This window comes from Stegodyphus dumicola, chromosome 9, assembly GCF_044657685.1.
Source record: "Stegodyphus dumicola isolate Sdum_Otavi_A_Nest chromosome 9, ASM4465768v1".
NCBI classification, from domain to species: Eukaryota; Metazoa; Arthropoda; class Arachnida; order Araneae; family Eresidae; genus Stegodyphus; species Stegodyphus dumicola.
In genome coordinates this window covers 88,819,223-88,833,495 of record NC_140776.1, presented here as the reverse complement: position 1 = coordinate 88,833,495, position 14,273 = coordinate 88,819,223, and the positions used below count along the sequence as shown (strand labels likewise).

At 34.0% G+C, this 14,273-nt stretch overlaps 1 protein-coding gene across 2 annotated transcripts in view; it reads left to right on the top strand.

Annotated features, from left to right (window-relative positions):
- LOC118188495 (uncharacterized protein CG3556-like) overlaps positions 1 to 759 on the top strand; it is a 30,102-nt gene extending 29,343 nt beyond the window's left edge. For both annotated transcript variants that reach the window (XM_035358927.2, XM_035358928.2), the window contains one exon: positions 545 to 759. In XM_035358927.2, the coding sequence (XP_035214818.1) occupies positions 545 to 612 (68 nt within the window). In that variant the 3' untranslated portion in view covers positions 613 to 759. The remainder of the gene's footprint in view (positions 1 to 544) is intronic.
- Positions 760 to 14,273: the final 13,514 nt, after the last annotated feature.

The following is a 14,273-nucleotide window of genomic DNA, read 5'->3' as shown; positions in this document are numbered from 1 at the left end:
TTCAAGTCTTATTTACAAAAGCTATAATAATTTTTTCAGCTGATAAGCTATGTGAAGGAGCATTCAAAATCCTGCCTGCTCAAGGTGCAAGCCTATTTATCCTATTGTACATATTTCCTTTCTCTACTAGTTGAAAAATTTCAATGTAGTAATTAATGCATGTTTTGACTAGTAGGTTTAATTTTAATTAGAATTTTAACAGCATCTAAATATTTAAGAAAAAATTGCTTACTGCTGATTTTTGAAACTGAATTTAATAAATTGGCCTTGCTTTGCCTTGTAAGTGAAAAGTGTAAATTTTTGAGCTAATATTTGAAATGTGACAGCTGCCGTTAGAGTATCCTAAAAATTTGCTCTACTAATGCCTTTGAAGCTTCAGTCATTCAGCCAAGAATTTTCTAGTAATTTATAGGTTTCGAGAACAAATTTATGTATAACGTTTTGCTGCTTTCCAGAAATTGTCAAACACTTAATGATTTAAGATGTTTTCCTAAACTTGCAAAAATTTTCGCACTAAAATAATATAAGTGTTTTTTTGTTTCAGGAATAGATAAGACATTTCCTTCCAACAATAATCATTTTGTGTTCTGGTGGAAGTCAGCACAACCATGAAAATTAATTTTTAAAGAAATGGACTCAAGAACGTTCCCTTACTGTTGATTTTTTATTTGCGCAGAATAAATTGTTGATTCTATTTTTATTTTAAAAATTAGGACAGGCTTCCTATGTATATAAATAAAATTCAATGTTGAAATTGTTTGATTGTATTTCATTAGCTCAAATCAACAGTTAAAACACCTACGTCAAATTTTGTGAAATTGTTTCACTGAAGTTGCGCAATTACTTTCATCCAAAGCTTTCAGACATCGAAAAATTCAATAAGGGTTTCCCCAACTACTTTATGTTGCATTTTAGTACTTGCATTATCTGGTGGATAGTTTTCAAATTGAAGTTAAGAATATTTAACAAGAGGAAAGGAAGGCTTTATAAACATAATTAAAAAATTATGTTTTTGGTAAACTGACTTGCACCCTAAGTATATTTTCTAGTCTTTCCGTCTGGTAGATTCAATAAACTTCTAAGTTCATATAATTTTTACACAAGTTCATAACTAGTAATTCAATGAGGAACTTCTCGCATTTTTCAGCTCTTTTGTTTTTGTTAAAAGCCAGCGTTCCAAAGCTTTAGATTATGAAGTGATTGCCATAATATACACAATTCTGATAGAGACAGACTTCAGTTATGAATATTCTGTGAATTTCTAGTCGAGACATATTCCATTTCAAATTTAGTACTCTTAATTCTGATTCATATGACACTTGTCAAGGGTGAGCGGTACAATAGTATCAAAAGGAAGAGCGAAATTCCAAATACTTTTTACAACTTCTGCACGATTATTTTTCCTAATGCCTGGATACTTGCCGAAAGAAATTGCAAAAATACTAAGCACGAAACTGAAAATCTGGATTAATATCGTGAGGTGTCTTCTGTAAAGCAAAGTATTTATAATGTTGGAGCTTCTCGAATTTCAAAGAAAAACTAAGCGATGTATAGAAAAGTGCATAATCCCCTGCACCGATCTCGAGCCTTTGTAAAAGTTACCTCAGAGAACCTATTGCACATTCCAAAAGGAGGATGACTACACCTATCAGATCCTTACCCGGAATTTGAACATGCACGCAGAAATTCTGAGACTATAGACTCGGGTCTGTAAGTACTTTCCTCGAGAACAATTTCAACAAATGACGTGGAATACTCGGCAACATCTTAGATGCAGACTACCACTTGGAAGACTCGTAGTTATGTGCTAATTATACAGCAATTAGCCCTTTAGATGAATTAAAAAAATTAGAATTAAAAAATCTTAAGAATTTTAAAGAAAGCACCTGGCCCGAATTGTATAAATTACGCAATTGTCGAAATTAAGTTCCTAGAATTCTTAATATTCTTAGTCTCTGCATGCCGGCCTCTTTCCGACTGATTTCAAAATATTCTTTCTCAAACCAAACAATGACTCTTATAGCTCTGATTCCTACTGACCAATCCCTGCTTTGAGGAATATTAAAAAGTGAAAAATTTCTAATGAGCGGCCACATATTTGCGAAAAACTTCGTCATTCAAAGGACGGTTTTTACTGTAGTTCACGATTTTCACGCTTTCTTCGAGAACTTTCTGTAGATCAGCGGCCATCTCGAGTATTGCCAAAGCCTCTGTATGCAAAAATGTGTGGATATGACATTTGGCAACATTTTGAATTCCTGCAACAAGTCCTTTATTAATTCCTAGCATATTTTTTGCTCGATCTGTGCTTATTCCAACGCATCTATTCCAATCGGTTTTCTTTCATAAATTTATTCATAACGTTAAAGGTCTCTTCTGTAGCAACCTAATAAAGGCTGGAAAAATAAAGTCGTCATGAATTTCTTGATTTTTTTTCGTATCTAGCAAACTCCATAAGGATTTGCAAAATTCGCAGTATTTGTAGACTCGTCGACTTTCAATACATAACAACCTTGAGAAATATCGGGTAATAACATCTGTTTCACATTATTAGACATATCAATAATTCGTCGATGAACTGCATTTGAGAAAAAACCTGAAGTACTATTGTTTCTGTTTTGCGATTTTACGTCAATTCTCTACAAACTGAATCACTTTTCAAACTTTCGCTCAATCTCCTATCAGTACTTCTGCAGTTATCTTGGCTGCAGATTTGATTAAAATTCGCCAATGGTTTCCTCTGCACTATATTTCGCATCAAAAGCGACAGGCGATACGAAGTTTCTAGTTAATTTTTTGATTTTCACGTGTCAAAACCCGCATTTCTTTTAGAGGCTGATTTAAATCCCTAAGTTTATTTTCAAAAAAATCTCCCGGTTTATCTTTGTACTGATTATGTTTTCTCTCAAAATGGCGCTTTAAGTTGGATGCTTTCATGCTTTAGTTTGTTCGATTTTCAAAACAAATGACGCAAAGTAGAATAGGCTTATTTTAAGCTCTAGTTAATGAGAATCCAAACTTAAGATATTCTTTGTCTTACTTGGCTAGTTTTCCTTGCCCTTTTCCTTAACAGGTTCTTTCAGAATTGGAGTTGATTCGTTAATTTTACTATTTTATGCTGGTTAATTGCTACTGTAATAATTACTTTCTTTCGATATAGGATTTTCAGATTTCAACCAGCGATCCATAACCTATGTTAAGGATAAGAATCATATTGTACAAAAATAATCAATCATTGAGACATGCTAAAACTCATGAGAACGGAGGGTTATGGGTAGCTAATCACGGTGCAGTTCATATACCCACCTAACTCTTCCCGTACCCGACTTTGGCAAATGCTGATGTAAGTAACGAAACTCCTATATGTTCACTCAGCACTTAAAGGGCAAGATGTAAATGTACATTTGCACCGTCTTAACATCGCCAGTAACAGCATTACAACTGTATACACGGATGTCTTACCCATGGAAGACGAAGCTAGCAGTATACTAGTTCATCAGCACGGAGAAGAAACTTATAGAAGCAGCGACTGAGCGATAACAATGTTTCGGGAAGAAGCTATTTCCAGGGCTATCCATTGCATCTCTCAAAACTCGACATGACATAAACATCCACCGGTAGCATGTCTGTATTTCTGTCCATATTCAACAATCACTACACATCCACAATAATTACGCAAATCCAGATATGCTTATGGAGACATCATCATAAGACCACTCTCTTCTGGACAAAAGCGAACGCTGGGGTGAGTGAAAACGCAGATGAGTTGCTGACAGATTAGCCAAGAAGACATCAGGAAGTATTCATCCACAACCAGCACCTTGGCCACGCTTACACTTGAAGCAACCGAAACTCAAATCAAATAGCAAAAAGAGTTGGGTCAATATGAAAAGAGCCGCCACACATAAATTGCTCAAGTAAACGTCCCACAATTAAGATTTATTGCAGGATATGGACCCTTTCCGGAGTATTTTAATATACACGGCGTCAGTGACACCAATCTTCGTGTTTCTGGAGAAACTGATACTCCAAGACACTACTACATGCTCACTTACCAGATTTCATCACCTTAAAATTCCCAGTAATACACAAGCCTACTGTAAGTTTATGGTAAAACAAAATCATCTAGTGGCAAGGATCCTTCAGGTTATCGGAAAGTTTGCGAAATTCGGCGTCAACATTTCCTTCGTTATATAATGTAGTTTTTAAATAGGAACAGTGCTTAGAGTCGGAATTCAATATTCACTCAGTTTATTTCTAGAAATTTGACCTTCTATGTTACACCTACTGGTATAACTGGATTTATGCAATGTACACTTGTAAAGTATATATTCCGTTGTAAAGTAATTTTTGTATCTGGAATTATGTCTTGAGTTGCATCGGTAACATCTTGCATCATAAAATTCTAGATATACGGGAACGCGAGACAATCGCACTTAACCTTTGGAAAGAATGAGTGTCTTCTTATACATCAGCTATAGTATTTCTAAAAAGGGAAATTTAGGTGAATTTAAGAAATTTTTACCTATTAAAGCTCTTATTTTCTCCTTTTCGAGCTCTGTTTATAGTGAAGGAACTGAATATTTGAATTTGCTACACAGTCTTCGGCCGTCTATGATATATGCTACAAGTAGTTTTTTTTGTATTCCATGGCGAGCTATGAAATGTTAATTGCTTTATGCCAGATTTTCGAGGCTTTTGAATTTTTTAACGGATAATTTCGTGAAATATCTTTACTTTACCAAAATTCTATTATTAAGATCGAGAATTTGACTTTTGGATATTTCGCAAGCACTCGCACAAAAATTGTTTTGACAAAACTTGAAATCACAAAGCAAGCTCGTACACCTTTCGTAGTTTTGTCTCTTTTTGTCTTAAAAATCCTCTGTGCTTGAACTAAGAAAAATTAACAGCAGCTCGGCTGAGGGCTAATTAGAATTCATCCTGAAGTTCTAAATAATGCGATATCCAACAAGCTTAATTTTCAGCCTTTAATATTTTACGTTTTCCTTAATGTTTCACATTTTTATGCTTATCTCCATGTGTAACATGAGTACGAGCCAGTTACACTTGGAATGACCATCACGAAGGTCTATCGCCTCTTAGGCAAACAGCTCTCTTGAACTTAGCCGTAAAAAAACTAACCTAATCTCGATGTTTAAACTTGACATTTCATGCATTACCTTTATACCATAACTTTGTGATTAGGCTTTAAGGTTTAACAGGATTGGCCGTAATAAAATAAGCTAATCCTTGATCTTTAAAATAAATACTTCATGTATTAACTTTATACCATAACTTCATGACTAGGCTTTAAAGTTGTAAGAGGACGTGCCTTTATAAAACAGATCAAACCTCAATGTTTAAAATGGATATTTCATGCATTACCTTATTACCATAACTTTATGATTAGGCTTTAAAGTTGTAGTAGGATTATTCAACTTATCAGTGTAAAAGGTCATTTAAAAACTTTGCCCTAAAATCGCGAGTGGATTACTTGCCATATCCTGCAATACGATTCGAAACCTGAGATATTATTATATATTTAATATACTATAGTAAGTTATTACCATATTTTACACAGAAGTGTTTGAACTCTTCAAAATGTGATGGACATAAGTGAAGGCACACTTTCATTTTCTCAAAGAATGGGGGGGAAATCGTAAAATCCATAATTTTTATAAAAATATATTTGTATAATCTTTAGAATATTATAAAAGTAACTACAAAATGTTAAATCAAAATTCAAATTAACAAACTTAAAAAAAAAATGAACTTTAACCCATGAAAAAGATAAAAAATGAAAATGCAATGTGTTTTATGCAAATTAAAAATTAACTCACCAGTCAGTAATATAAGTTAGGTAATAGTTTTATTTATTTGAAGTAGATCTGAAAGCTCAAAAATTTTAAATAACTGGTAAGGGTGTGGAAATGGCAACTGAAGAAAGAAAAATAATCATCACTTATATAATTCAATTCAATCGCTAAAAAAGAAGTACATAGTAAGAAGTATGATAAAAATTTTCAGATCGTGTGGTAAATGCACCAAGCAGTGGCGGCCCCAGAAGACTGACTCTTAGAGAAGAGAGAAAAGTTATCAATATTCCTAAAGTGAATCAAAAAATTCGTTCAAATGCCACTGTGATAGCGCTCAAGAAAGACTTGTTAAAGTAATTCACCAATAAACTCTTCGCAGAATTCTTCATTGGGCTGGTTACAAATTTCTAATAGCCAGGAGAAAACCTTACATTAGCCAAAATAATCGAAAGAAAAGTAATACTTTCTTTTGCAAGGGGGAGTTTGAATAAAGATGGAGCATTTTAGTCCATTGAATTGTTTCCAAAAAAAAAAAAAATCAATTCCTGTTAATTGGTTGCAGTGGAACGAATTTAGTTTGGAAGCAACCGAAAATAGTTTTGATAATACCATGTTTGAGCAACAGTAAAACCCGGCAGGGAAAGAGTGATGGTATGAGGGCTGCATGTTGAGTGAAGGTGCGGGCAGTCTTGAGTTAAAAAATGGCGCAATGGGTCTGCATGGCTATTTGAATATCCTTAATTATAATCTTCAACAAAGCTCCCATAAGCTTCATTAATGCAACAACAACTACTTTCAGTAGAGTAATGATACCAAACGTAGGGCTCATATTGTCCTTCTGTGGTTGGTCTATCATACACTTCCTAATCTCAGTTATACAGCTCAACCCCTGACTGAAATCCCATCGACCATTTATGGAAACAGTGTACGAAAACACGATATGCTGAATGTGGGCTATATGAAAAGACTTCTTTCAGAACAGAGGGACAAAATTTCTTCTAAAACAACGGAAATATTGGTGAACTGCCATACGAAAAACAAAAGCATGATTCACCACAAAATTTATTGACTACAATTATTCTGATATTTTCAACAATATGCATTCATGTTTGTCCTTAATTTTAATGGGTGAAAATATTCTATTTATTTTTGAAAATTCATTAATTTTAATTTTAACATTTTGCAGCTTTCTTATAATATTCCAAAGATCATATAAATCTGTTTTGATGAAAATCAATTTTACAATTTCCCCCAAGTTTTTGAAAAATCGTAGTGCAACTTCGCTTATGTCCATCACCGAATGTACATTTTATGCAAAAGTGTTAATTGATGGAGACAACAATTTAAAACAAAATAAATCAGTTCTAACGCATTTCAACATATTCTTCGTATTTTTCTTTTCGCCTGAGTCGACGTAGGAAACTTTTTCAGATCTTTCTTCAAAGCATATGTATACAGAACTAATTGGACAGTACGTTTAGCTTCACTTTGTATATCTATTACTAGCGGGAGTGAAAAGCTGCTCAACAAAGCTAGTTCGATCTTTGTTAAAATCCCAACGAACGGGGTGGTTGCACGGGAATTCTCTCGGTTCTCTCATGTGTAACGTCAAGTCTCCTTTTGAAAGCTCTCTACTAAGGTTTTTCCTCACATAAAGTCTAATCCTAATCTTCCTGTATAGTTTTATAAAAACCCAATGAAAGAAATGAAGAAGAGTAAAGTCTGGTGAATACTGGACACCCGTTTTAATTCAGCCATCTCAATGGATTGATTATGAAATGTATTGATAATTAAGCGCAATGTTTGCAAAATGCCGTGTTAGCTGTCTTTTTAAAATATAACTGTATGGTAAATACCATCTGAAAGTAGTTATGATTTTACAAAAAGTTCTAGTATACAGATGAAACTATTGCCTGCCGCATTTATTCTGTCTAACATAGATGGTCCCATTGCCTGGACTGACTAGAAAGTGCAAATTTAGCTAAAATGCTACATGAGTATCTGTTATTACCATTATTGTTGTTGTTGTTGTTATTACCGTAAACTTAAAATATCCCAGATTAGTCGAGAGATAAAATCGCAGAAAGTTAGTAGCATCCCCAGGTTTAAGTCTCAGGGAAAGGAACTGGCTGCATGGTAAAATCGCTGGACACTGCTATTTCTAATCACAGTCCTAGAGAACGGGCTGGCTGTGTGGAAAGCTTCGTGGCTCCCAGTTTGTGTAATGTAAAGGCGAATCAATTTTGCTTAGAAAGTCCTCCATGAAGGCATTACTTAGGTAGATAGCTCCTGTGCGCTTTGCCGTAATTCAAATTGAACTAATTTAAAACAATGAAAGAAGAAAAACATTTTAAGTAATTTGGACCTCTTTTCAACAAGCCGTTTGGAATCTATTCTTCAAAATGACAATTTAATTTGAAATATGTACCTTTCCAAATTTGTTTACTGTTCTATATGCAGCCTGACCCTGAAAAATAATACACTAGAGGTGACCGCCAATAACGTTTCTTACTTAAAACAAATTTAACTGCAGCTGTTATACCGACGACAGGACGAGCGCCTAAAGTTATTGTGGCAATTCGCAATGGCCTCTATTATATGAGAATGTATTGTAACTCGTGTCTAGCATAAATATGAACCGTATTTACTTGAACTAATTAACAAGCTCTAATATGCTTTGTCATAATTGAATATTTAAAATTTAAATATGATGTTAACATTTTCATCAGGAGCATTGCATTTGTATTAAATTTTCATTCTAATGGAATGAAATATTTGGAGAAAAATTTGCGTGGACTTCATTGGTACACCTTTTACTTTATGATAAACCCACTGTAAGATTATATTAGTCATGTTTAATCATTGGTTAGATCAAATCGATAATATCTAGACCATTGCAAAAGATTATCAATCATCAGAATTAAATGAAATGTTTGATTATTTATGTACCCTTCCCCCAAAAGTCAATTGCTATGACGTGCTAAACTTATTTTCCAAATTGAGTATCTCGATCGAAACTTTAGTGAAGTACTCGTATACCTTCAGGGAAGGCTGAATGTTCTAGAATCCCGAGCCAAACCATTTAATCAGTGCGGTTTTAGTCTCTGGTGTCGTGTTTCGGTAATAAGGTTGGAAGAGAGTAGTTCAGTGCGGGTAAATGTTTTCTTTTTTTCCTCTGGTTTGAATTTTTAAAATTTTTGTTACGGCAAAGCGCAAAACACGTCCATCATTTATCTGCCTAAGGAAAGGGATGTCTTCGTGGAGGACCTTTCTGAGGCAAATTGACTCGTATACACGTTACAGATGGGGAAAACCCCGACATTTTAAGGAAATTGCTAGTTTTACTTCGGAAAAACTACAAAAACACCAATGCCGCCCGCTCGTTTCTTTACACTATAGCTATCAGGTAAACTACCATTCAGTGAATTTACCCTTGGTATGCTCTCTCCTCTTAGGAGTTTGTGATTTGAATCCCTTCAGCAAGTTTTTAAAAAGAGCATTTTAATAATTCCTAAATGCGGAATCGGATTACAGCGAAAGTCCCAGTTTCCTGTGTTTTTCGCCGCATATAAGGTAAATACAAGCTAGATTTCCATAGTCTTCCAAGAAAGCATTCCATTCATTAGGTGGAGAGTCCCCTTCCATTCATTAGGTAGAGAGTATCACCATATTCAATTAAACATCAATTTCTATAAATATAGTTTTTATATTAAAGATTTAAGCACTATAGATTTAACAGAAGTCGTAGCTAATTCAGTTAGACTTAACTTTGAGAAAGGACTTTCTCAATAAAACATTGCTGAAAATGAATTTTAAGTCCAGATCAGCAGGTCAAGGCATTAAGCAACACAAAGCGGTTTTCATATCGATAAGGAATTCGACTTTATGTTTTATGAGTGAGATACTCTTGGGCAAATTAGATGTTCAGCCTTATTAATTGAGGTGCAAGAGCAGACATGTAACTTGAGATATATGTTAAATTACACAGTAGGTCTTTACACATTTTTAAAACGATTTCGAGACCATTTAATTAGTGTTTAAACTGAAGTATTGTTTTGAATCTTCGATCTGAAAGCCTATTTTTTGAATTACACGTCTGCATCGTGATTTTCGTGGTAGAAGGTTTGCGTAAAATTTTAAAGGGTATTGATTTCTATTCCTCTTTCACTACTTTCCAGAGCCCCTCAAACATGATGCTTTCGTGCACATAGAAAAAACTCTTTTCAAGATACCAAAGCCACAATAGTCCATAGAGGAAACGTCAGGGGTTTTCGAAGAAATACATTGAAAAAATATGTATGCCAGTACCTATGCCGCTCTTCATGTTTTTCAAAAAGGGCAGTGGTACTTTTTGAAGTACGACTTGTGGCTTTCTCTCGACGTAGTTTCGCTATTTGAAAGTCACTGGGAAAGTCACTGAAGAAATGGAATTCAGTAAATATCAGGCATAAAACTTTCTTCTGATAGTACATTGAGTCTACATTTTTCCTACTCTTTTTATTTTAAATTTCCCACCACGACAATCATAAACACTCTACTAAAACTTTCTTTGCATTGAAGGAACCAGGTTTGTACGATTGTTTTTTCTTCTTTTTTAGGCAGTGTACAGACCTTTTTCTGTTGCAGCCATTTACGTAAATTTATGCTTTATCAAGGATCACAATGTATTTTTATTTATCTCCTGCTAAATAATTTTCATACAAGGTTCTAGAAATTGTTCTATGTTGAGCCACATGTTTCGGCAAAAGCTGGTGAATATTATGTAGTATTTTAGCCTTTTTACATTGTAAATCTTGGTTTAGTATTTCATTTATTGTTGCTAAATATGTAGTTAAAGACTTTGCAATATTTTCTGCGCCGGAGGATTTTCTCTTGTTGCCAACAATTTAAATTTAGAAACAGTACGCACCTTTTTGGGATTTTTGGGTTTGGAGTTTTCTTTCTGTGTAGAACAAACGATTGGCAGTTTTTCCTTTCCGTCTGATAATGTTACTTATTTTTCAGTTAAAACTTTTAATACCCGGCATTTCACAATGTTTTTGAATTATGAAATGGGATTATTTCACTTCGAAAAGATCAAAATATAGTCTTTACAGAAAATCTTTTTAAAATGTATAAACACTTTTTGTGGATTACAAATAATAAACTACGCATTAGACATTGTCGTATTCTGTCGTTCATAAACGAGTCTTAAGTATGGCTTTAAGCTCTTCTTTTTATGTTAATCTCACCTTAATTATCATATCACCACCTAAATATCTTTACCACAGGAACCTTTGCCTTTATTTCTTTATTTTCATAAAGATATATGAAAAAATGATGGTTTAACCCAATGGATTAATGAGAAGCAGGCAAATTTGCACTTATCTAACAAGGATCTACCCATGAAGTAGTGAAATGATTAGAAAAGAATAAAATTTGTGAGTACTAAGAAAGAATAAAGTCACCTTTAGTGAGGATTTCTTATGAAGGAATAGTTGGTTATCTTTAAATTTGTAAGGAAGCTATATAAGATCATATTATCGGATCTTTTCACATTAAATGCTATATTAGGTAATTAGGTAAATAAATAATCTTAGCGAAATAATCTTATCAAATCCCCGATAGAGTATAATTGTCGTTTATAATGCTATACTCATGGGTTGAGCAGCTGAAAGATTCTACTAGTAAGGAAAGTTTCGATTTGTAATGAATGAGTTACTTTATATTCGCATTTTCTCGAATGTCCAAATGTGTACAACAAAAAAAGCATTTTGCATCGATCGGAAAAGAAGTAAAACAAGAAAAGAAATTATGTCTTAAGAGGCTGTCTTGGAACCATATCCTCCAGGTTTTCGAAAATTTCTCAGCCAAGCATTAACACTTCATGGACCACATTTTCTAAAATGCAGCTTGACGATATTATGGATTAATTTCGTAGAGCGGTAAATGTATTTTTGATAAATTTCTTGGTTGAAGCGCAACAGTTATTTCTTATAATAAATTAGCATTAAAAATGTGGCCTTCTTTTAATGGTTCTTAATGAAGAACATACTAGGAAATTTATTAGAGTGAATATTGCACTTCAGAATTAATACTGCTGGTTTATTTAGATCATCGTAACTATTCATTGTTACAGTTTCCCACAGGAAAGATATTCTGGGTAATTGGGTGAAGAGATTTTAACGATTCATGATATATTCAACCTTGTTCTTCTGAAGCAAACCGTCTAGCACGCAATTTCCAACTGAATATTTCTTATTGTGTGTAAATGAGTGCAAATGGTTTGTAAAGTTTGTTCTAATTATTTAGCAACTTTTATTCTGCATTTGAGATGAATCTCATCCGGCAGTGCTTGTAGTTTTTTTACTAGAGTCTCCATTAATTACTTTTTTGATAGCTAACATCGAAATCATTAACTTTAAATTATCGAAATCAAAACTTACACTTGTGTTTTTATACTTTATATAATCAAAACTTACACTTGTGCATTCTTCCACAAGAACAGAACAAATCAATATACATGCTTTTGTAGCATGCTCATTTTCCCTTTTGAATTTTGTAATGTTTTCGAATCGGTGACAAATGATAATGATAGCATGTGTCTTAGTGTTAGGATTCTGATTGAAAATCAAACAGAATCCGAAATGTGTGTAAAGTTTTCCTCGTGACAATAATTCTAATGAATACGATGTAGATGACTTTGAACCGGAAAGATAGGTATTAGTTCTACGAAGGCGATTACGATAAACCTCACCTCCAACGCACAGGCTCGCTTTCATTGGAAGTTCGGCAAGTCGTATGAACAAGGACTTAACTACAGTTTTGATGTCTTTCATGAAAGAATACGTACTGAAGGCTGTTGAAACAAAAGTGGTTATTTCGAACAAAGCTTTTTGAACCTCTGTAGACATTCCGAAAGTCAAAAAATGGGAGACAGAGCATAAAAATGAAATAATTTTTTTTATTGCTTTGAATACTATATAAGACATGATGAATACGTCAGCACTTTAAACAATACTGAAGTAAAAGTCATAAACTCCATATACGTAGGTGGATTCAGGAAAAAAAATTACAGGCATCAGCATTTGAAAAGTAATTACTCTGGAGGGAATACTTTATCCCCGAAGTGTAGCCAGATGCCACTAGTTTAGCAGCCTTTATGCGGGTAGGTGCAGTAAGTTCGCACATGTGTCATATCGATTGAAATGGCAAGTCGTTTAGAAAAGTGGTCTCGCTTGGAGGAGCAAGACGTGATTCGTTGTCCTGATCAAGTATCTGGAGCGTTTCCATACCGTTACTGCCGATTGTTATTGTACCACTTAGAGAAGGTTATATGAAGCCATCCGACGCAAGCGCCCTGGCGTGTTGAGTGATGGTGTCATCCTCCTTCATGGCAATGCCCTGCCCCATACTTATCTCCAAACTCAAGAACCGCTGCAATATTTTCTTTTCCCAAAACTGAAAGAACGTTTATCTGGAATAAAGTTCTCTTCAGACAGTGATGTGAAAACAGCCACTGAGAACTAGCTCAGTGAGTAGGGACGTGACTTCTACAAAACCGGGTTAAACAAGTCGGTCCTGCGTTCAGGTAAATGTCTAAATATATTTGGTGATTTTGTGGGAAACTGATAGGCAGGTATGCCAATTTCTTTTTGTATTTTCTGTCTATTGTTAATAATTAATATTTTATTACCCTTATAACCAATTTTTTTAATCTACCCTCGTATTTCCAAAATAATGCCACATTAGCATTTTATACTAATTTATCGCTATCTACATATATACATATATATATATATATATATATATATATACATATATATATCTACACCCCACTATTATTAGTCCTGAGACGAGACATCCTGCTATCTATGCGTTTCACTCTAAAACGCACAAATGCCTCAAATTAGCGAAAATCTGGTCGATTCGGAAGCATTTGGAAATCAGGGTTTGTACTGCTGTTACTGACAACTGAAGAAAGTTTGTTGCTAAAAAAGGTGGATTAGTTTGGAAGCAGTACATATGTCTAAAGCAGGGGTGATCAAATATTTTTAATCACGGTCTAAAAAGGTGTTTTCAGCGCACTACGCAGACAGGACCGTCGTAAGGTGCGATGGTGTTTGGAAGACTATCTTTCGTCGTGCTCGTATTGTTTGTCAGGATATGATGAATGAGAACCTCTCTTTCCAGTAGGATTATCTAAAAATAATTACTATTTAAAATAGTATTTTATGTACTAAGTTTCATATTTTTTACTTAAATAAGCCTTAAGTTGTTAACATGGGGTCACGATGACCTGCATGCAAATTAACAAATGAAATATAAAATGTGCACATACATTTCAAGGAATATGAAGCATAAAATAGGCACTGATGATCAAGCAAACATTTTTATAAATTTATAGCTTGCATACAAACACTGTGTTGTAGAAACAGCAATTTAGTAATATATACTTAATATGAGATGTAAAAT